The 23,684-nt window shown below is 41.3% G+C and overlaps 1 protein-coding gene across 1 annotated transcript in view; it reads left to right on the forward strand.

Annotated features, from left to right (window-relative positions):
- The window catches only part of LOC139921728 (electrogenic sodium bicarbonate cotransporter 1-like), a 38,464-nt gene extending 17,742 nt beyond the window's left edge, over nt 1-20,722 (forward strand). The window contains exons 5-26 of the mRNA XM_078288361.1: nt 586-746; nt 868-1,047; nt 2,633-2,709; nt 3,766-3,923; nt 4,072-4,159; nt 6,192-6,346; nt 6,901-7,017; nt 7,553-7,727; nt 9,580-9,713; nt 11,067-11,338; nt 11,866-11,921; nt 12,167-12,349; nt 13,371-13,484; nt 14,262-14,423; nt 14,654-14,832; nt 15,240-15,312; nt 16,158-16,226; nt 16,470-16,643; nt 16,757-16,921; nt 17,160-17,253; nt 17,674-17,747; nt 17,897-20,722. Of these exons, the coding sequence (XP_078144487.1) occupies nt 586-746; nt 868-1,047; nt 2,633-2,709; nt 3,766-3,923; nt 4,072-4,159; nt 6,192-6,346; nt 6,901-7,017; nt 7,553-7,727; nt 9,580-9,713; nt 11,067-11,338; nt 11,866-11,921; nt 12,167-12,349; nt 13,371-13,484; nt 14,262-14,423; nt 14,654-14,832; nt 15,240-15,312; nt 16,158-16,226; nt 16,470-16,643; nt 16,757-16,921; nt 17,160-17,253; nt 17,674-17,717 (2,830 nt within the window). The 3' untranslated portion in view covers nt 17,718-17,747; nt 17,897-20,722. The remainder of the gene's footprint in view (nt 1-585; nt 747-867; nt 1,048-2,632; nt 2,710-3,765; nt 3,924-4,071; nt 4,160-6,191; nt 6,347-6,900; nt 7,018-7,552; nt 7,728-9,579; nt 9,714-11,066; nt 11,339-11,865; nt 11,922-12,166; nt 12,350-13,370; nt 13,485-14,261; nt 14,424-14,653; nt 14,833-15,239; nt 15,313-16,157; nt 16,227-16,469; nt 16,644-16,756; nt 16,922-17,159; nt 17,254-17,673; nt 17,748-17,896) is intronic.
- The last annotated feature ends 2,962 nt before the right edge of the window (nt 20,723-23,684 follow it).

The following is a 23,684-nucleotide window of genomic DNA, read 5'->3' on the forward strand; positions in this document are numbered from 1 at the left end:
TTGATCAAAGCTCAGTATTATCTGATGCCACTTTCCAGGCTTCAACTTTTGGGTTATCAATGGAAATTGGTGTAATTTATCCCTGCATGCATATTTGTTGGTGTGTCCCGTAGACATGTGCAACAGGCTGCATTACATTCTTAATTAATTTGCACCACATTTAAGCAGCCATATTAATATCATGGAATGTTATTTCTTTATTGTATACAGTCCGAAGTCTTTGCCCTTTAGTGGATTTATAACTATTTTAGCAACTTGATGGTTTTAGGATCAGACTAAGGTTGGTATAGAACAGATGTTAAGTGAACTGGTGTCTGGGTTTCTGGCATCTGGGCTTTTTCTGGAACACCATCTTTGTCTTTTTAAAGTTTACTGGCAGAGCCCAACACTAGCAGTACATCTCTAGCAACTTTCTCTCTCTCTCTCTCTCTCTCTCTCTCTCTCTCTCTCTCTCTCTCTCTCTCTCTCTCTCTCTCTCTCTCTCTCTCTCTCTCTCTCTCTCTCTCTCTCTCTCTCTCTCTCTCTCTCTCTCTCTCTCTCTCTCTCTCTCTCTCTCTCTCTCTCTCTCTCTCTCTCTCTCCCCAGGTGGATCAAGTTTGAGGAGAAGGTAGAGAAGGGCGGAGAGCGCTGGAGTAAGCCTCATGTGGCCACGCTGTCCTTACACAGCTTGATGGAACTCAAAACCTGCATTGAGAAGGGCACCATCATGCTGGACCTAGAGGCCTCCACGCTGCCACAAGTAGTCGGTAAGTCGGTGTGGGTTTGTCTTCTTCTCTTTTTTGTTTTTCCTTCAAAACCTAATGAATATACAGTATATAATTATGTATTATAATGACTCTTTATTCTCTCCTGTTGTCCCTCTAACAGAGATGCTCACGGACAACCAGATTGAGAGTGGTCAGCTGAAGCCTGAGCTGAAGGAGAAGGTCATGTACACGTTGCTGCGGAAGCATCGCCACCAGACCAAGAAGTCCAACCTGCGCTCCCTTGCAGACATTGGCAAGACGGTTTCCAGTGCAAGTAGGCTGTTTTCCAACCAGGAGAACGGTAATGCAGGTGCCAGTTTGGTGCAGCCATTGTTTTTTTTTTAAATCTCTCTTAACCCAATCACTTCTACCAATCCACCATGATTGACATTTAACCTGTAGGGAGGCTTATTTGAAATGTCAAGGGCACCATATAAGTGCCAGTAAACTATACCTATGTAAACATGATGTAGGTGATACTGGTCCATTTACCTGAATTGTGATAATGCAGAATGAGCCTGCTTGTGTGTCCAGCATGTTTGAAGATATGTAATCACTTGTCTGTGTTATATACAATGTTCATTTATTTGTCCAAAATGGCATTTATGATTTATGACCTACCTGAATGTCTTTGAGTAGCAATCTCACTGTTGATGCTTCTCATTCTGTAACTGCATCCTATCACTAACTGCTGTTTCAAATTTTTTTCTAAAACGACTGATCAGTTTTTCCTTCCTGTCTTTTCTCTCCTTTTCCTATCCTTCCTTATTTTCTTCCTCTTTGGGTATACGCTGTCTGTGACTTTCCTGCATGTGGGGCGTTGTAGCACGCAGCCCCCACGAGCATCCTGTGCCTTGTTTAACCCCTCAAGACTTAGAGGAACCATTTGAGGAGGTCGTGAGGAGCTCCAGCATGGGATACCTCTGTAAGTGAGGTCATAGCACTCCTGCTGGAAGGAGCATGAGTAATATTGTTGTATTTATTTAGCATGGGATACCACTGGTGACAAGGATAACTCCCGTGTAGCACAATATACAGCATGTGGCCTGTTTTAACAGGTATAACCTAAAAACGGAATACTGTTGAGCTCTCCTTAGTAATAAGTTGGAGGTGTGTGTGTTCAGCAGCACAAACTGATGCAAAGGAAAGTGGTTGTTGCACTCATCTATGCTTTCACAGCAGCAAAGAGGCAAATACCTACATTCCTTTTCATCAGTTTATAACGTATGCAGCACAATGACAGCACAATGACAACTTTTTTGTTTTAAAGAGGCAGCTTCACTAATTATGCATTAACTTCCAATATACTAACTTAAGTATTATAGCAGCCAGATAAAGCTTAAATGTCATAGATACTATTTTCTGACATTATCAATGACAATGAGAGAGTGAATGGAACATATTTTATGTGGCTGCATCAAACTGGACCAGGTCCAGGTCATTGGACCTTTGGGCCTGTTTAAAACAGAAGTTTTGCATGCTGTACCTCAAATGCCCACATAGCCTGTCACTATGGACTGTTGGCGCAGGAAGAGTTTGTCAGGTTAGCACAATCCTAAAGTTAACATTGTCAGTTACTGTATTCACCCATAGCTGCAGTAGCATGTTTCTGCTGACGCAGAAGCAAGGGAGCTAAGGCCACTATCTCTCCCAGCTCTCCTCTGTCTGGGGTGCTTGAATGAGTGACCATCTGGCATCACTCCTAAAGCTTAAGCCATGCCACATTTAGCTAGGTCCTGATATTTCTGATTCTCTTCATCTGCTTTCCTGAAATCTTGCTGGGTGTCTTTCTTTTCTGGGACTTGTCTTCCATCTATGCCAAACTATGACTCCCTTGAGGCTGTCCAGTCTTACCTTTTGATCCTAACCTTCTCTTACCTGTGCAGGTAGCCCAACCACTACCCATCGAAACCTCACCTCCAATAGCCTGAGTGACTTCTCTGACAAGCCAGAGAAGGATCAGGTAATGTGTCTGTCAACATGTCTATGTATCTGTGTGTGGAGACAGGATTTTCTTTGAGCGTATCTTATGCAAGTCACTCATGACCTAATGGATGACACTTCAGGTCTCCATTATGTGGCACTATGCAGGCTCATGCGTTAGGCTGTGTGTATGCATGAGCTCGTGGGAACAAATGACAAAGCTTATGACAGATAAGACTCTCCCCGCTGTGCAACAACAGTGTGGCCTCAGCAGAACCTCACAATCTCCCATCTTTATTGTTATGTTAGGGTTTCTATCATCTATGCATGCAGTTTATCTTGCTGGCTGCATTAATATCAGGATGCAGTAGCTATATGTAAATAGGTTCCGTGGTCCCCTTCACAGATACCCCATGTACAGATAAAAGATCATACAAGAGATGTTGATTCCTAGTCAGCCCATTTCTTGTAGTTGTAATTGTTAAAGTTAAGCCCAAAGCAGGTAAACTGTAACTACTGGAATTACACAAAGAGCAATAGCTGATGAAAGTAGAGATTTGTCAAAATGGTCCGGCCTTTGACATGACACCAAGGCCTTAGTTAATCATCTCCCCACAACTGAGGTTGTTTTGTGTCACAGCTTGTGTGTATTGCTGAATCCAAAACAGTATAGACTTTGTATCGTCACTTGTAAAGTAGCATTACAATTTAACATTGTAAAGGCAATTTTATATGCTGTAGTAAAGCATGTATATTAGGTGGTATAAAGACGACCTGCAGTTCTAGTGAAGGGTAGGTACCAGTTTCAAGTGATTATATAAACAGTAAAACGCTTAATCTGCAACAGTTTATGCCTTGTTATGACCTCATTTTAATGTATTCCTCTGTTTCTAATGTATTTTAAGTGTCACAACTATCATTGATCATAGAGCTTGTGACTGAGAGAGGGAGAGTTTGTGTGTGATTCCTCCCATTCCTACATCTGTATCTTATAACAGATAATCCTGAGTGGAAAGTTCCCATTTGCATACCGCTGCCACAATCCTATTCGCGCTCTGATGACTTCTAATTTTTCCCCCTCTGTCTGTCATAACAGCTGAAGAATAAGTTCATGAAAAAATTGCCTCGTGATGCCGAGGCATCCAATGTGCTGGTTGGAGAGGTCGATTTCCTGGAGACTCCCTTTGTGGCGTTTGTTCGTCTGCAGCAGGCCGTCATGCTGGGGGCTCTGACCGAGGTCCCAGTGCCCACGAGGTGGAGACCGCTGACTACTAACACAACCATACCAAAACATTGAACCATTAAGTGAACCATCAGATTGAAGTCACATATTACTGATAGTAATCATTTTCTGAGTTTGTGAATATTCCCTTAAGTTTTTCTGTTTCTTACTCTCGTTTAGATTTCTGTTTGTCCTGCTGGGCCCCAAAGGCAAAGCAAAGTCCTATCATGAGATTGGAAGAGCCATCGCCACCCTGATGTCAGATGAGGTACGTTATTTCTGAAATTTGGCAGTTCACTCATTCTGTTTAAACACTCGCTCTTGAGATTGTGCTGAGAGATTGGCCTTGTTTAGACGTGAGGCAGCTGTATTTGTATTAACGGATTAACTTAACTATTTAGGAGCCGCTAGTCCCCAAATAGCAGGTGCCATATGGGTCACAAATTAATGTTGGTTGGCGATACAAGTTCCAAAACACCTCCTGATGAGTTTCTCGAATTGTAAAGCCATTGGACCGATGTGCAATAGGACTATCTCCATCCTCAATCCTCTAATGCAATAGATCTCATCCTGATTAGGCCCATTGGACTTACTGTTTGTGAAACAGAGATAATGGGCATCCTGAGATCTCTGTTGTAATGCGATGGGCAATCCTCTAAAGTGGTACACCCCCCTGTAAGGTCTTTGGAGGACTTGGGAGGATTTTAAGTTGCTGACCTATGTTTAGAGAAATTAAGGATACTGACCCATATCCTTCCCCACAGTCTACAGGCTGTGATAGCTACATCTGTCTCTTCATCTGATCATTATGGGCCCTATTTATGGATCTTTATACAAAATGTATAAAGTAAGAAGTAAAACATTGCATAATGAAGGAAAAATAGTACATTTCTTATGTCATTTATTTCAGTATTTATTTATTTCTGTATTTTCTACTCCATAATATGCTAATAAGATATTTCAGTGGGCATGGTGTCTGACACTCAGGTGTAGCAATCAGCCTACAAGTTCACTGGCTCTAGATAACTGTTCTGCGAGCTAATAAGGAAGGTTCAGTTGCACGCATCGAACTCGAAGCGAGCGGCGTCCAACCACACATTCTTCCACAACAGACTCAAGTTATTGATTATTGTCTCTACACAGAAAAGCAGGTAATCAGGGGAAGCATCATTGTCCTCTGCGGGCCAAATCTCTTAATTCTCTGGATATCGCAACATTAATCATCGCAGCAGATGGCCTGGCCGGTCTTCTTGGCAGTGGCCAACTCATCGCCTGATTGCGAAGTCAATGTCTTGAAGCTGAAGTTTGTTGCCGACAAAGATGTTTTGTTGCCACTCAAGCAAGGCAAATCCAATCGAGCAACGCACCATGACAATGACCAACCAATTGTGTTGGACAGCACCCACATGTGTTTGACTGACACAGCCTCGCTATTATAGTTGGAAGAAATACAGAAATAAATAGATAGGGGAAATAAACAAAATGGAAAATAAATGACTATGCAGTGTCTTACTCAATTATGTTTTAATTTATGCTCAGTGTAATTAATTTATACATTTCCAGATTTCTATGCATTTTTTATTTTTTCATTATTTTATTTTTTTATTTATTAGTTTATATCTAATTATGGTCGATTCCGTCTTCCACATTTACCTCCACATGCACCTCCACTTCTCCTGACCTCTCAGTGTTGTCAGGGAAAGGGAAAACAACCCATAACTTCCTACTTAACCCTGAGAGCGCCTGGCCTGCAAATTCCCACAGGCCTCCATCCTCTCTCGTGTGTCAACTCTGCAGGATAGGAAGCATTTTTCCAGGATTTCCTCGAGTTAAACTTTAATTAAAGCCCTCAGTTCTCCTGTGAAAGTTGGGTCACAGGGACGGTTTATCAGATGTTTGTGTGAAGTTTGAGTAATCAGCCCTGGGTGGCCCAACGCTGTGCCCGCTTGTCCCAGTGGCCCTGGGATTCACACAGATAATGGCTCATGACTTGTACACATGGTGAATGAGTTTACAAATTCATCGCATAGAAGTCTTGGTCATTATCATGATTATAGTGGCGAGGTTGGTCTCCTTGATTTGTGTTTTGATGACATGCTGCACTGCTTGTCCCAGTAATCAAAAGTGAATGGGCTGTGTTCTGCAATAAGCTCTGCAATGAGTCACTGCTGTAGCACATTTTCTGGTTTTACATTACAACCATGTGAGAAAACTGCATGAATAATTTAAAGACATGTCATATGATGAATGATGGGTTGATTAATAATGAAGGGGTTATGTGTGTGTGTGTGTGTTGGCAGGTATTCCATGATATCGCCTACAAGGCTAAAGACAGGGAGGACCTGCTGGCCGGTATCGAAGAGTTCCTGGATGAGGTCATCGTCCTGCCCCCTGGGGAGTGGGACCCTGACATCAGGATAGAGCCACCCAAGTCTCTTCCCTCTTCTGACAAGAGGTACCCTCTAATCCAAATGATGCCTAGTTTGCCTAGGAAATAAGTTCACCTAAATCTATCAAAACTAAATATTAAACTTTACTCAGAAAATCAAGATTGTCGTTCACGTCACCTCTTTTTCTTATGTTTAGTGCCAGTGATAACAATAAACTGTCAGTCAGTTTGTTCACTAGTGTACTTTGGACTGTCACAGGTGTACTATATTGTGCACTGTACATGTGGCATAAAGTATAGAAGATTATTCTCTTCGTTATTGTAGAATTGGCCTGTGATCCTTGCACAGCAGGAGAGACAAGAAGGGTGTGGAACAATAGTTTATCTTTTCAAGCATTCATTTATATATTTACACATGAAATAAAAAGGTTTACTATTGTTGGTAGATTTTGCTGCAAACTGTGATGACCACATGACCATACATGGAATTTGTGGTTGTTAGGCATGAGGCTGAATCTCTTATTCACAAAGCTACCAAATGAATATTACTTCCCTGGTTTCCATACATGCTTTAATTTATTGATTGGGTTGTAGTGACTCTGCTGGTTTTCTGTTCAAAGGAAGAACATGTACGCTGGATTAGAAACGCCTCAGATGAATGGTGACACCCCCCATGATGGGGGGCAAGGAGGAGGAGGAGGGCACCATGTTGGAGAAGAGCTTCAGCGCACTAGAAGGTAAGAAGGATTTAGCCTCGCTAAATCTAATTGTTGTAGATGGAGCAAAAGATAAAAATTGGCATAGTGACGTCCCTCAGATGGTGGCCCTGAATATTTGCAGGGTGCTTTTTCTGCCATGGTTTTTGGCCAGTCATCTCCTGGAGGAGATGCTAATCCTGCTAATTACTACTAACGTAATGTGTTGATGCTGTTTCATGCTGCTGAATCTCCTCTAAATAAACAGTTTGTATTTGGGATCAAGGTTGTGTATGGGGAAAAGCCTTTGTGTAGTCTAACATTGTCATGCTCTTCATACTATTGGATCACTACTTGTGCCTTGTAGCTGAGGGCATCATCATCCTGACAGACATGACTACCATCAACAAAGAAATGCGTCATGGAGTGAAAATCATAACTTGAAAATTGTTATGTTAGTCATTTGATTTTTTTGTTCTGTTTTTGTTTTTTCCGCTAGCCGTCTTAGGGATGATTACAAGCCATGTTATGAGATGCACTGATGATGCATACTAACTTTTATGGCTGTGTCTTGAAGGTTTTGTGGAGGTCTTGTTCTGGACATCAAGCGGAAGCTGCCATTTTTTGCCAGTGACTTCTACGATGCGCTGAATATCCAGTCTCTGTCAGCCATCTTGTTCATCTATTTGGGCACAGTCACCAATGCCATCACATTTGGTGGGTTGCTTGGAGATGCTACGGAAAATATGCAGGTGAGACATACTCCTTTTTTATGTTGGTATTTACTATATCTGTAGGTACGTTAACAAATTTGACTCTGTAGGAATGTATTGCGATGCACATTCTAATGCAAAGGGCAAGCTCTCCACTATTGCTGTATACAGCTGACCAAAGACAAAACAAGTCTTCTATTAACCTTGCACTAGCTGAGCTTCCCAAGCTGTGTTATGGCTGCTGACAGAGCTTAACTTGGGCCTAAGAGATCAAGCCTGACCCAACCCTCCAGTAAAAGTTCTGCCTGCACCCAAACTGACAAAGTGGCTCTCCATGAGCTCACGCAGAACTACATCCCAAAATATATAGTTGTGACTTTAATGGTATTTTTCTAGTGGATGACACACTTTAATGAAAACAGTTATAGAACAAAGGCGATATGTTTTCTGTAACTATCTAAAAGGTTGTAATCGTCAAAACAGACACGTCATAGCCTATAATGAAAGAATTAAGAGTCATACAGAGCAGTTAATGCTGCCTATAGCCTACAATGTGTGTCATGAGCTCTAATGCATGTTGATCATTGCAGAGTAGACTACAGTAGAATGAAAAGCCAGCTTCTTGTTCACATATTCGATTTTGCTTTCCCTAATGTGATTAAAACAGAATGTGATGCCCAAGAACGTACAGCTTAGGCTAATCAGTCTGTTGGTTAGTCAAGTTAATAAGATGTGTGTGTGTGTGTGTGTGTGCTGAGGGCATACAGGGGGGAGGGGTGCAGTAATGCAGGTGCGACGGATGACTCAGCAAAGATAGAATTATTTGCTTTGCTTTGTTTTGCTGAAAAACCAGGTTTTTATGAAGAGAGGTCAAAGCACTGGCTGAGTAGAGCACCTCGCTGTCAAGTGCGTTGTCTAGCCAAGACATTCTCAATGCACTGATCCCAAATCAAGCAATCAAATGGGGCTTCAATACAGACAGACAGTGCACTATCTAATGAACAGTAAAAAAGCTACAGCTCATCTCAGCTGATTAGCCATGTTAATTTAGAGCTCAGTATCTCTCTTTAGAGCTCACACTACACCCATCTGCTGCTGACAGAACTGTGAAACCTTCAGTACAGCGATACTGTAGAGGGCAGTAACATGGGTCCTATGTGCTGAGTGTATATATAAGGTTGTCCAGTAAGGGAGTGACAGAGGTACACCCTTTGGCCTCTCTCCTGGCAAAGGGCTGTATCCTAGCAGAACTGCACAAGGACCAGCCTCGGGGATTTACCCATGCCGTAAATAACCGCAGATCCAGATTACTCAGCCACTGCAGCCTTGTCATGGCTGCGTTTCCAATGACCCTTCCCCCCACCGTGGCTCCTCAATCCTCCGTCACACTCTTCTCCGGTCTGTGCGCAGAGGGAATCCCTGCACTCCTCTGACCTTTCTCAGAAGCTCCAGCTCAACATAGGTCTCAGCAGCACAGCTCTGACTCCCAGTTGTCTCTTTCTGTCGCCCCTGTAACGTTAGGCTTGTAAAAGACACTTAGTATAAACAACTGACATGGCTGGAGCTTGAACAGGCCCGTCCTGATGGGCCAGACTGGCAGCTCTGTAATGTGTATGGGGGAAACAAAGCTTCTAGCTGAATAAGCAGAATTATATCATTGAGGCTGAGAAGCTCATGGAGAAAATACAGTGAAATCTATGTATGCCACTCTGCTGGTCAGTGAAATAACTTGTCTATTGAGCTTTTTTTCCCCCTCCTCATAGTTAGCTGATTATTGGGCCATGCTCACCATAAGAATGTGGTCTCTCCTCCCCTTATATTTTCTAGGTATCACATACTCCCTGAGCTGTATGTAAAGACTGCATGTGTCTTTTTGTGTGCTGTGTTTCAGGGAGTGTTGGAAAGTTTCCTGGGTACGGCACTGACAGGAACGGTGTTCTGTCTGCTGGCTGGACAGCCCTTGACCATCCTCAGCAGTACAGGCCCGGTGCTCGTCTTCGAAAGGCTCCTCTTCACCTTCAGCAAGTGAGTAGATGCTGTTTTTTTTTCTCTGTTCGCACTCGATTCACTCACTCTGAAGTCCAAAAAACAGCAGCAATATCCCATGAGATTATTTTATTTGTTTTCAGAGTTGACTGTTTTCGAGATGATCAGTGTTATGTAATGGCTCAAGCGTAACCACACTCCGTTCCATAGAGCTATCCCACATCGTGTTTAGCTATTCCCCTGAGGACAATAATATTCAGTTTTTTGTCCATTTGCAGACACTGTGTGCCCCCTATAATTGAAATCAAAATAAAAACCTAAAAGGAATACACATAACATGGATAAAGAATGCAAATTCCGTTTGCAGAAGGCTGTTTTTAGGTTTGTGTATTTGTGCTGTATCTGTTTCACTGGATCTTATTGTGATTAAATGTCTTTGCAATAACAGATTGCTCATGGTACAACTGCCAGATGATTGTCTGTTCATTTCCCATGTGTTTTGCCATCAACTTCCTGTCCTGCCTGACTAGGGGACATGACCTTGGTCAGATCAGCTCCCCACATCCTTGTGTAGAACCAGAACGAGGAGACAGTGTAATAAATTGCATTGAACTAAAGACCTCGACTCCCATAATATTGTTATATAAAGAGAAAAATGATTTTCTCTTTAGGCCTGTCATAAAAAAATCAACAAACGTATTTAACCTTAATTTCAATCCATAATCAATTTATTGTGCACCTGAGAAGCCCTAATTTCAAAACAGCTGATTGAGATTAAAGGGTAAAAACAATCAGATTCAGATTAGCCTTTTGCCACTTGTTGAATTTTGCCTTCTCTTTCCTCCTCTGTGCTCCCTTCCTTCCCTCTTGTGTTATGCTAGAGAGAGTCTTCTAGCATTACCAAACACCAAGCTGGTTATGTTCCATTATGAATAATTCACTCTCATTTAATTTCACACTGTGAATGAAGCCCGTCGAGGCTTCCATGTCCTCCCAATGTTTCCATGGCCAGGCTCAGTGGCTGCTGGCTCAGTGACTCAGTGGCAGCTGCATATGTCACAGATGCATATTTTCTAATTCTGACGGTCTCTCCATAACTGTGGTTGTGAGCATTTTACCACTTTACTGTTCCTAAATCCACATTACATCTCCCTACTGGATGACTGTGTTCTTTGGAGGGATCCTCAGAATAAACATGATCACATAATTTCTCTTTGCTAACCTATAACTCCCTCAAGACATCCTGAATGTCACAGAATCTAGGTGCACAGGAGTGCACCTAGAGGACACAACGGTACAGCGAATCCCTGAAGGACTATTAGTCAGAAGGGCAGGAAATCAGTTGCACACCATTAACCACTCCCTCTCTGTGAATCCTTTCCCTTTCCCCAGAGACAACAACTTTGACTACCTTGAGTTCCGGTTGTGGATCGGCCTTTGGTCGGGCCTGTTCTGTCTGGTGCTGGTCGCCACAGACGCAAGCTTCCTGGTGCAGTACTTCACGCGTTTCACCGAGGAAGGCTTCTCCGCGCTCATCAGCTTCATCTTCATCTACGACGCCTTCAAGAAGATGCTGAAGCTGGCCCACTACAACCCGATCAATTCTGAATATGATCCCAACCTTGTCACACAGTATGACTGCCGCTGCGTGCCCCACTCAGATGGTACGTAGCGCTCGCTCCTGGTGTTCTTTCTTACCCAACAGGATGAGATGGGTGCTGGAATGCCTACATGCAACCAGATTACAGAAGGGATTTAACTATTGTCAGATATCACCACTGTGATTTTGCTCCATCCTTTGCCTAAACACACCCTATTGTTGATTGGGTCGGGGCACCATCCGTACCTCATTCCAGTCAAAACGATGATACCAAACATGAAAGTTCAACAGTCATATTTGGTTTTGTCAAATTTGTCAGTGCTGTTACCGTTGCATGTTAAACAAAGCTCACAATTTACTTTGGTCATGTTTACACTGGAGATACCAAATGATACTAGTATGTGTTGGCCTGTAGATACCACTGTTTACTTTCTCAACAGCCCTATCAGTCTCTGTTTAGTGAGCAACTAGGCCAGGACTGTGTTTGGGGTTAAGACATGTTGACACAGATCCAAAATGGCAAGGGTGATAATAAGAATAACAAAAGTGTTCCCATTTTAGTGATCAGATCTTCTTGTTTGCATTCACTAGGTAATTCAACTGAACTCTACAGTGATACTTCTGCCTGGATGAACAGTACTGATTTGGTAGGTCATGCCCCTTTTTTTGAAACTTTGAGACTTGTGGTAGCAAACAGAAAGTCATATAAACTACAAGGCATAAATTAACCGACTTTCAAAACTGTTACTCAGTAATATACGCAACGATTGGTGAATTTACCACAAGAATCTGTTGACAGAGCTGTTTATTTCTATGTTGCAGAGACAATTGAGTCACTATGTTGCCTACTGTACTATGCAGTTAAAGGAACCTCTGTGTCCATGTCTTACAGGTGAATGCCACCTGGGCGTCCCTGTCCAAGAAGCAGTGTCTGAAGTACGGAGGGCAGCTGGTTGGAGAGAACTGCGGCTTTGTGCCTGACATCACCCTGATGTCCTTCATCTTGTTCTTTGGGACCTACACCTGCTCCATGTGTCTGAAGAAGTTCAAGACCAGCCGCTTCTTCCCCACCACAGTGAGTGACAGCAGCCCACAGCCAATCGGCAATTTCCACTCGGTTGTCAAATTCTGGCCCGACTCCAAACGCCACACAAACATGAGACGGGCAGTGAACGACATGAATGGTGAACCAGTTAGCTTGTGTGGCAATTTGAGATCTTCGCGGTGTTCAGCATACACTGACTAAACTGTGACATTCTCAGTTTAGTCGACTAGCTCAAGTGTCAATGAGAGTTGGCATGGGAAGGTCAGATTTCACTCTCTTCACCGTGTTTGAGGAGAAGAGTGACCAGTGGGCTACCTGGTGGGTGAGCAGGCTTGTAGCTCTGGCTCAGATCCATGTAGAGTTGAGTCTCCCTTCCATGTTCTCATCCTTGTTTGGGTTGTAAAGCATAGATATGGTTAAGTTGTGTCATTGCACTGAATGTGTCCCATCCTTTCATTGTCTGTTGTTTGAAAATGCTCAGTAAGTCTATATTCTAAAACATTTCATTTAACATAGTTTGAATTATGTAATACCAGAGGTTGAAACTATTGCAATGTTCTATTCCTAGAGCATTACTTAATTTAAATGTTATTCAATTTGGAGTAAGAGTACTTAAGTAAATCTAGATCACTAAAGAGTTCAAGTCTGTGGTTACTTTGAACAGAAATGTTTATGACTTTTTGGATGTTCCATAATTATCCACCTGTTGTCTGTTCAAGGTTTGGTAACGGCTCCTTTTTAATCATATCAGCAAAGGTTGAATCAATTATCGAAGGTTAAGTCTGGAATGTTTTCTTTCTATAAATAACAGATTGCATTGTACTCACTGCGCTTTTAGTAGTAAAAGTACATACTTTTAAAGGTACTAAACAAAGTAGTGTTTCTCAAAAAATCTAGTTGTAATTAGTTTCCATCTTTGGCAGTTTAGCTACGAACTTCTATGGAGCTACAGATATGTAGCTTGAACATTGATGTAGTTCACTCTCAAACACACAGGCTACCTTCTGTACAAAACATTGTCAATCCTAACGTAAATGTTTACCCCTGCTAGGTGAGGAAGCTCATCAGTGATTTTGCAATCATCTTGACCATTCTCCTCTTCTGCGGTGTGGATGCCTTGGTTGGTGTGGACACTCCCAAGCTCATTGTGCCAAGTGAATTCAAGGTATATACTGTGTGTTGCAGCATTGCTTAGAATAATAAAAGTGAGGCATGTCTGCATATTTACCACACTAACTATGAAATAGTCTTGATTTCACCACCATGTTTGCTTTATAAATACTATGATGCTGAAATCGCTAGGCTGATAAGAATTGTTTTCTCATACAATGACAATAGGCAGCCAGGTGCAGTTTCTCCTGATTACCGTGACAATGATCCATTTTCCTACTAGAACATAAAGCCTCTGTAATTCTTGTTAAAAGCCTTGTGTAATGCCTTCTTTGTAGTTTGGCCAATAAGTGATAGATATCACCTGAAACCGAGACACGGCCATTCTTTGAGATTACTTTACCTAAACGTACCTTAGCTGGCTTTAAGACCCGCTCTTGACGTAGAGGAAGGGAATGATGGGGTAGTGGAGAGGCTACATGCATCAAATAACAGCTTGATTATAGGTGATGTGAGAACACAGAAAGTCTTATAGTTGCAAGCACAGACTCAGCTTTGTCCGACCACAGAGACTAATTCACAGAATTTTGTCATGTAACGATGCACCAGCACTTTCAGTCTCAGTTCAGTGCTAAGACTTATTGAAAGTGTAATAAAGTAACCTCTCTAAATTAGGTATTATGTCTGTCCTTTTTGAGGCATCCATGTCTACGAGACTTGGACTGTGCATATGCTAGAAATATGATGATACATTCAGGTGTCTCTGGTTATGTCTGTGGGTCTATGCTTGTATTCTCTCAGTTTATATTGTTTTTTTTGTTTATTTTCTCAGCCCACAAGTGCACTAAGGGGCTGGTTTGTGCCCCCATTCGGGGGGAACCCTTGGTGGGTGTACCTGGCAGCCGCACTCCCCGCTCTGCTGGTCACTATTCTGATATTTATGGACCAACAGATCACCGCTGTCATCGTCAACAGGAAGGAGCACAAACTCAAGGTCAGTGCTCCACCTCAAATAGTATAAATAATTAAAAATAAATGCATATATTTCACTATTACTCGATATAGGTGTGTACGTAAAGGTCCTCAGGGCATCGCTCTGTCTCTTGATGCATACTTCACCTATATACTTTGGTGTGCTCTTCTAAACCTTCTGCTTGTGGTTTTGATTGCCAGCAAAGTCTTTATTCTTCTGCTCTTCTCCCTCCGTCTCACGTCTCCTCACAGAAAGGGGCAGGGTATCACTTGGATCTCTTCTGGGTGGCCATTCTGATGATTATCTGTTCTTTCATGGGCCTGCCTTGGTACGTGGCGGCCACTGTCATCTCCATCGCCCACATCGATTCTCTGAAAATGGAGACCCAGACTTCAGCCCCCGGGGAGCAGCCCAAATTCCTGGGAGTCAGGTGAGTGGGTCTGGCTGATGGGCAAAGGATGGATGAATTGTTCCTACATGATGGTCTAGAGCAGTGGTTTTCACTCCTGGTCCTCAGGACACAGAGTACTGCTGTTTTTCTATCCTACCAGGTAGTTAATTGCATTCACTAAGCATTCCTAGGTGTAAATCAGTACGTGATTTGACGGCTAGAGTGAACCAGCAGGCTCTGGGGTCCTTAGGACACCGGGTCTAGAGACTCACTGTACCAACACAGGTTTATGTTGTAGATACAACTTATTTTTGTGCATTTGATAAGTTGAATTGCCTTTACAGAAACCAGTATAAGCTGTTTTTCAGTGTTATGGCAGACACAATGTACTATATGTATGCTTGTTTGTGATTTTGTTTTGTGTTTTTCCTTTTTCCCCAATCCAGGGAGCAAAGAGTCACCGGTGTCCTTGTGTTCCTCCTAACAGGACTCTCTGTGTTCATGGCTCCTATCCTCAAGGTAGTGTTCAAACGTCTCCTAATTCCTCCTTGGAAATTTGGATTACTGTCCTCCTCTTTTAGGAAAAACTCCTGTCACCTCCCTTAAATTTAAAATAATTTAAAATCTTTTATTCATCCGATTAGGGACTCCCATAGTTGATGTAATGCGATGTGAAATAAGCATGTTCTTCGGGGCTTAAGCTCAGTTTGCAGCTGAGTGCCTTCTCAAGTTTCCACTCTCTCATTAAGCTGCCGATCAAAAATGTTAAGTCGTTGACATGAGATTGTTGGAGCTGGGACTCCCCCTTGTGGACAACTTTAATACTGGCATTCCTGGTTCTTTGAATGCATTTTCCTCTCTGGGCTGACTGTCATGTAATGTTAATAAAGTGATACTGCACTATAATGACTATAGGGAGGAAACGCTGCTTCAGATGTTTTTTGATGTTTCACACTTCTACATAATATTGCATATTTAGATTGTGAGTTTTTCCACACACCTTGCCAGATTCTAGTGGATTTTCCGTGTGTGTGTGTGTGTGTGTGTGTGTGTGTCAGAGATGATGGAAGGGAACACCGATAGACTTAAAGGACTCCATGCTTGTGATACGTGGTCAGCTAGTTATCCAATCTACACAAATGGCAGCCAAGCCACCGGTCACACTGGTGGTTTCCAATAAAAGAACAGTCTAGCAAAGTTGGATAAGCTGCTTGCGAGTCTATTTTAATCAAACAGCGATGCTAATAATAAACATTCTCATTACCTTTTGTGAAGAGAGTTCTTGCAGATTACAGGATCTCTACATGTTTTCTTGTGTTTTGATCATTGTCATCTGACTGTGTGATTGGCTCTGTCTCCCTTAGTTCATTCCCATGCCCGTGCTCTATGGTGTGTTCCTCTACATGGGTGTGGCATCTCTCAACGGTGTCCAGGTGAGTTGGCCTGACCTGTCCAATGCCCAGTAATACTTAAGAAGCTGTTTCTGCAAACCAGACTTAATCACGGCCTTAAAATAGTCTCTACAAGCCTTTCATTCAATTTCAGCCATAAAAACTACAGCTAGATAACAAGCTAAGTACACAGTTATATATGCAGATCCGTCTTTAACCACTGCCGACAGTTTGCCAGCCTTTTGTCTTGACCTGACCCCAATTTGTCTGTATCTCTGTTGTCAGTTCATGGATCGTCTCATGCTGCTCCTGATGCCAGCCAAGCACCAGCCAGACCTGATCTACCTGCGCCACGTCCCCCAGAGACGCATCCACCTCTTCACCTTCATCCAGGCCATCTGTCTGGCCCTTCTCTGGATCCTCAAGTCTACTGTGGCTGCCATCGTCTTCCCTGTCATGGTGAGAGAGCTTCACGGACACAGACATACACACACACACCTGTAGACATGTACACACACAGACGGCTAAGTCGTAGTAGTCGGGCGTTACAACAATCGGAACTATGTCTCCAGATCTTGGCACTGGTGGCAGTCCGCAAGGCCATGGACTACCTGTTCTCCCAACATGACCTCAGCTACCTGGACGATGTCATCCCAGAGAAAGACAAAAAGAAGAAGGAGGATGAGAAGAAAAAGAAAAACAAGAAGAAGGGCAGCATCGACAGTGAAATGGAGTTTGTGAGTAAACCATTCCTTACCGTTTCACCTTTTTAAGACTCTGCCTTTCAGCGTCTTTCACACTGTTTTTGGCAAAAGGACGTGCGTTTCCAATTGTCTATATACTAGAGAACTTGTTAAAAAGAATGCCAATGTGGATGGCTTGTTTTCATGTGTCCACTGAATGCCTCCAGCCTCCAGTAGACTCTCTTCTTAAAAATGTCTATAAGTGTTAATGATTATCTCCCTCCTCCCACAGTCTGAATATCCCTCCCATGAAAATATCCCCAGTATAAAAATCTCTATGGATATGATGGAGCAGGAGCCCATGTTGGGGGATAAATCTTTGGATAGTGAGTACTAGCTACAAGTGCTGGGTGAAGGGTGCTCAAACTTTCTCTCTAAAGACATACTTTGTCCTTGCTTTTTAGTTTACTGATATTTCAGTGAGCTCTCCCAATAAATATGCATGTTTTATTGTCTTTCCAATGTCATGATGGAGTGAGTCTTCAAAACTCTTCTCTCTGTCACACTTGTCCTTGCTTATGCAAAAATTAAATTTAACAAACTTCAACACCTGTCCTGTCAGATTCTAATATTCAGTATTTTACCTCCATCATCTTGTAACTAACCCTAAAAAGTCAGCCACTATGTTGTGGGACATCACAGCTCTGCAGTGCTTGCTCTAACTTCTCTGCCGGGTTCCTCACTTGAGATTTCAGGGTGCCTGTGAAGTACAGTTTATAATTATACCTCTTGTTCTTCTTCCCCAGGAGATAAATCCCCGACTTTCCTTAACCCGCATTCACCGTGCTGAGCACTACTTTGAGCCTCGTACAGTCGCAGAGTAAGTTAGTGCCAATTTGCATTTTCATCACATATTTCCCTCTATGGAAATGCAGTTACAATGCTGTGTAGCTAGTACATACTATTTGCGATGATTTTAGGTCCATGAGATTTGATACTCATGTTGCTCCCTATCTCTTTCTCTTTCAGTCTAGACAGAGATCCATACAAAAAAGGAATGCCTCAGATTCGAATAGACCTGGAAGCAGAGGATAACGGTTTCTTCTGGAAGAGTCCCGGGCCGGGCTCAGAAACTTCTCTGTAAATGCATTATCCAAAGCTCCAACAGAACCAGCAATACCTGCACAACATAACAAAACCCCACAAACATAATCAGCCTCTTTTATACGATAGTACCGCTTCATAGCTGTATTTTTAATCTCCCTCACAAGTTGAACTGCTGGAATTATTTGTTTTAAAATTGAAACACACTGGTGGTACTGAATTTGGATGAATGGTTGGGTTGGGGCACAGGATATGTTTGATAATTCTTCATCTGCGTGACTTCTTGCAGAAAACAAAAGGGCTTCCCAAGGCCATCTGTATGCAGGCGGTATTGGACATTAATTCCTTATTCATGGACCTATTCATAATTTATCAAACATCGAGCTAAAGCCGTATATTCATAAATCGTATCCAGAAGATAATTTAAGAATGTGTATTCAGCAGTGTTTCAGGCTGTGCTGTTACAGATGGGTAAATCCATCCAGACCAGAGTAACTTCTTTGGAAAGGTTTTTATTTTGCTTTATACATATCAAGAGTTGTTCCCTGTTTTTATATGTTTTGCAAAACACAACAAATTTAACCAGCCTCTTTTATGATAGTACTGTTTTATAGTAGTCTTTTTAATGGAGGATTTAAATTTTAACTACTGGAATTATTTGCTTAAAAATGGAAACATATTGGAGGTGCTGAATTTGGATGAGGTGTTTGGGGGTGTGAGCACAGGGGAAGTGCTTGACGATTCCCCATTTATTTATAGTGAACAAAAGGGCTTCTCAAGGTCATCTGTATGCAATCATTATTCAAAATGAATTTCTTATTCATGGGCATATTAATAATTCATCAAACATCCAGCTAAAGCTATATATTCATAAAACATGTCCAGGAGATAATTTAAGAATACATCTTAACAATGTTTCAGGCTGTGAAGTTACAGATGAGTTAACACCGTCCAGACTAGAACAAATTTTTGTTTTTGTTTTCCTTTATCAAACTCATCAAGTGTTGTCCCCCCGGTTTCCCATTACCTGTATTATATTTAAAGTCTCAGCAAATTGATTTGCTGTTCGAGTCTTAATTATGGGTTGACCATTTGACTTCCCAATGTGTGCAAATTTGTGGATATTCTTTGTGGTTTGTATCCATCCAGCTATCTTTCCCTGTTTTAGGGAAAAATACATGTATTGTACCTGTATGTAGCTCTACCTCTTATTTTATGTAGGTGCCAGGCATTATACATTGAACGCATTTATTGTGCAATTATTTGTGATCAAACACTGATTTATTTTCTGAAGGGGCACAGCATAGGATCTCTAAATCTTCACTTTCTGAGTTCCTTTTGCTCTGTGACACTTAAGAATTTTTGTTTTTTGTCATTATGCAATAATGATGGTGTACAATTTTGCAGAGTTTTAAAGGGTAATTCCACCAAAATTACATTTTAGGTTTTTCCTTAAACAAATTATATTTTCCTAACGTCCCTAAAATGAAAGTTATTTTAGTTATTAGCTCTCTAGATACGAGGAAAATTGCATTTACTGAGATTATTGAAAGATTGTTGTACAGACAGTCATGTTACTATACCAATAAAACATCTTCATTTTTTATAATTGCAGATGTTTTACTATAGGTATGTGAAAGTGACGGTCCTTAAAAAAATTTTTTTCAAGCAATGCAGTTTGATGTTGTTGTTTGCTTGACCTTGATCTCAACCTAAAAGTCTATTTTAGTTGAATTTTCCTTTAAAATGTGATCAAAATTAAAAGCCATTAATGTGAGAATTTTGCAGTCATGGATGAGCAAATTTTTGTTAACTTTTTGTAACTATGTAATCTAGTATGTGTTTTTTATGCAAATCAACAAAGAATCACTGTGAGGCAACGCAATATTGGATTGTGTCTTCCACTCCTGGAAGGACTGCTGCTTCGTAGTGCACATCCCGAGGCTAACGAGTGTCTGCTCAACAGCATTTCACTTTAGAAAAATGGCATTTTGCTGATACAATATCTTATGAATCCCAAATGGTGACAGTTCAGTTCAGTGAGGCAGTAAAATGCACCAGGCTTTAATTTTGCTTGATGGTTCAGATGGCTTTATTGATCATGCTTTTCCAGCTGATTGCAGTATACAAGTAGCTTAAAGATCAATTTAGGATATTGTTAATGAATATCTGAATTGTAACCTGTGAATGTAATTCATCTCAATCATTTGAAATTAAGATTTGTTATTCCATATATGATTGAAGAAAAGGACATGCACAATCAATGCTGTTTTGTTCATGATTTGTAGTGCAAATAAACAAGGGTTTTTTAATTAATGCTTTCACAATCACAGTCAGTCAGTGTGAAACTCAAGACTGTCAAGATAGCTTTAAACCAAAAACACTGTAGTCTTCCATGTTCTGTTTTTGGTTACCTGTGTGTTCTCTGTATATCTTGACTTCCTTTTTCTGGATATGATTCCACAATTAATGTAATTATTTTGATGTTCTGACTTTGAAACCATTTTCTACAAGCATCTTATATGCTCAATAACCACAATTTACTCAGCAAAGAAGCAGATGTCAATGCTTTGGAAATGGTATACTTTTATTGAGTAGAGATTTTTTTTTTTTTTTTTTTGAATGAGAACAATAAAATCATTGAAACTATTCTTAAATACCTGGGTTTTTGTTTAATCAATATAAATGATTGAATGAATTGGGCCTATGCTGCTCAAAGATGATTTGTCTTTTTTCAATAAAATTGCCATCTTGAAATTAATTCATTTCGAGGATGTATTGCGATGTCTAACTTGTATTTTCTTATGTAAATTTGAAGTGATTGATAAAAATACAACACAGAGAATAGATGTAGCCTTTCCAAATAGAAACAGTTTGCTTATCTTCTGAATGCATATACAAGGATACAGGTCAGTTATCAAGTCCCATTTTTATTTTTCATAGACTTATTTTTCATACTTTAAAGGTATTTGATGAGATTTATTGGCTGATGGTTGGGGAGATGTTGATGACAGGTGGTGTGCACATGTCTTTTGAGGGGATGAGCCAAGTCATGGGCCATAGACATTACCACAGCCTACTACAGTATATTTGCTGGGTCTCACAGCAAAGATAAGAAATGAAGGCTGCATAGTTTCCGTGATCACAGGACTCCAGTCAGCTGTAATGAAGCTAATTGGCTCATTACTATGAGTCACTGTGGCCTTGTCATCATTGCCAAGAGACAAGAATCTGTGATAATTGACCTTTCTTTTGGTCTGGAAGAGAACATCAATGGTTTTCACTGACATCTGCTCAAGTAAGTGTTATTGGATATAAGTGTTGCCTGAGTGACTGAATGTGAGCAATGCCATGACTGCCAAAGCTTGGGATGGGATAAACTGACTGACTTTGGTGAGTCCATAACCACATCCTGAACCTCTTGCATGCACTCATCACATAATAGCAGGTACTTCTCAGACCCCAGTAATGGATCCAAGAGATTTGCAACATTACACTACTCTGCTCAATGCTGTGACATTCTTTCATCATTTTTAAATGGAGGTGCTTTTGCATACTGTAATTTAAAAATTGCATGTTAACAAAAGTAAATACAACAAAGGTTTACTCATCTATTTGAGTTTAGGCTATATTTAAACAGCATACTGACTAATAGCTGTTGTATGTGGCAGCGAGGCTGTGTGTAAAGTAGTGTGTTTTGTGAGTTGACCCTTGTTCAGATGGTGTTGAAAAATCCCAAACTGTTAGATTAGATATATTTGGCACAAGGGGGCAGTATCAAGTCATTCTGAATGGAGGAGATGAAGCATTGGACATGGACAGGTAGGACGAATAAATATATCTAGGCTCTCTTTACAGAAGCCCTCAAATGTTTCAGTCACAAAAGGCAAAACAGAACTTTGAAATGAATGGAAATTATTTTTAAGGTGCATCTTTAACAACATAGTAAATACAATATGTCCAAGGCTCTGTACTGACTATGGTCATGTTGACTATTGTTTAATAACAAATGCCAAATCAGAGGTTTTAGAATATTTCATGGTCCAAGGACAAAATTTAGCTATAGCAAGCGTATCAATCACTTAGGGTTCCAAATAGCCCGGGGGCCCCAATATAGAGAGATATCACAGCTCTATATGTCCTATTTGTGATTTGATTGTCCAAGTCCTAAGAGCCAAATTTGCACGGTCTATAGAAAGATTTGAAACTTTCTATTAGAAACATTTGCAGGCTCTTTGCTATAAACTAGGCCCAAACTAAGCCTTAGGCTACCTCATGAGTCTAGCCAGGTAAGTGATGATTCCCCCATAGGATAAATGTAAAAATAAAAATGTGTTATCAAGTTCATCCAGCTAACTGCTTTAGCGTTCAATAACTGCCAGAGCAGTTGTTGGCACTCAACACATCCATCCATCCCCTCCCTCCTTTTACATGGTCTCCAAGGTTCATAACAATGGACTGTGATTATCTGTCCAGACTGTGCCGAGTGTGTCATTTCTCAGTGGAGAGAGGAGCCATTAGTGTGTTTTCCCTCTGGGTGTCAGAGGCAGTTCAGCAAGATCATACTGTCAGCTTTTTCACAACAAAATGTCTGTCGCTAGGCCAAATTCATCATCCATAACCGAGGCAATCATAGATTGGTTACCGGCAGTGTCACAGTTAATAAAACCAATCTATCTTCATGACTTAGCTTTGGTTACTGTCTATCCCTCACTCTGCACTTTATGGTGGTGTCTGTATCAGCGTTCCTCTGAGTCCCATGCAATGAACTTATAATGTTAAAGCATCCTTGTTGTTGCAGTTCTTGCATAGTAAGCATCTTGTGTATGCCTGTGTGAGGACTCAGTGCTATACATGATCAAGAAAAGTTTCTTGGAGGCATCAGGAAAGCAGATCAGTCTGTCCAGCTCAGGGTTAATGGCCTGGCTTAGAGAAACATAGAAACATGTGTTCTCTCAAATGAATGTGTACCATTCAAATAAGGCAAAGAATACATCGTGAAAACACTTATTAAAATCAGTTCTCATGGGGAGCTAACAAGAAGAGGGGCAGGGAAATTGGTAGACAATTTAATGATGAGGTAGACAGAGCAGAAAACCATGCTGAAACTAATTCTCTTTTGGACTCACAAAGCCCATAATTATTGTTCCATTTAAACCTTGAGCGGAGGAAGTCATGGTTATTAGCCAATGATTTTCATAGTGATTTTTTGGTTGTATTATTGTCTGTGTTCCTAATATATTTCTGTTTATAAAGCTGTAGAGTGCATATATTGCAGATTTTGATAAAAGGCTGGTTTACACACTTCAAAGGATGCTGCAATACTGGATATGGACAGTGAGGGGGCTGTTAGAGACAGGAAGAGGGTATGTGATGTCCAGTGTGTTCGTGTGTTGCCTGCATTTCTTCGGAGGGAGATGTTCACCATAGTGGGTAATTGGTCCAGGTAGTAAGGAGTGGATTTTGGTGAAACCTGGGAGTGAAATTAGGGTTTTTGGGCAGCAGAACCAGAGAGACTATAGGAGACGGAGGGATGCTGCTCCTCAATTAGCTAAACTTAAGTTAGCTTACCGTGAGTCAAGATATCAGGCAAGCCAGTGCTGCTAGCCACCCTGTTTGTTATTTTCCGGGGACACCTCCATCTCCGGGTTGTCTGTTGTATCTGCAGCAGAAAATAAATCCGGGCTTTCCGGAGCCCAGAAGGAATCCTCAT

Source organism: Centroberyx gerrardi, chromosome 2 (genome assembly GCF_048128805.1).
Source record: "Centroberyx gerrardi isolate f3 chromosome 2, fCenGer3.hap1.cur.20231027, whole genome shotgun sequence".
NCBI lineage: Eukaryota > Metazoa > Chordata > Actinopteri > Beryciformes > Berycidae > Centroberyx > Centroberyx gerrardi.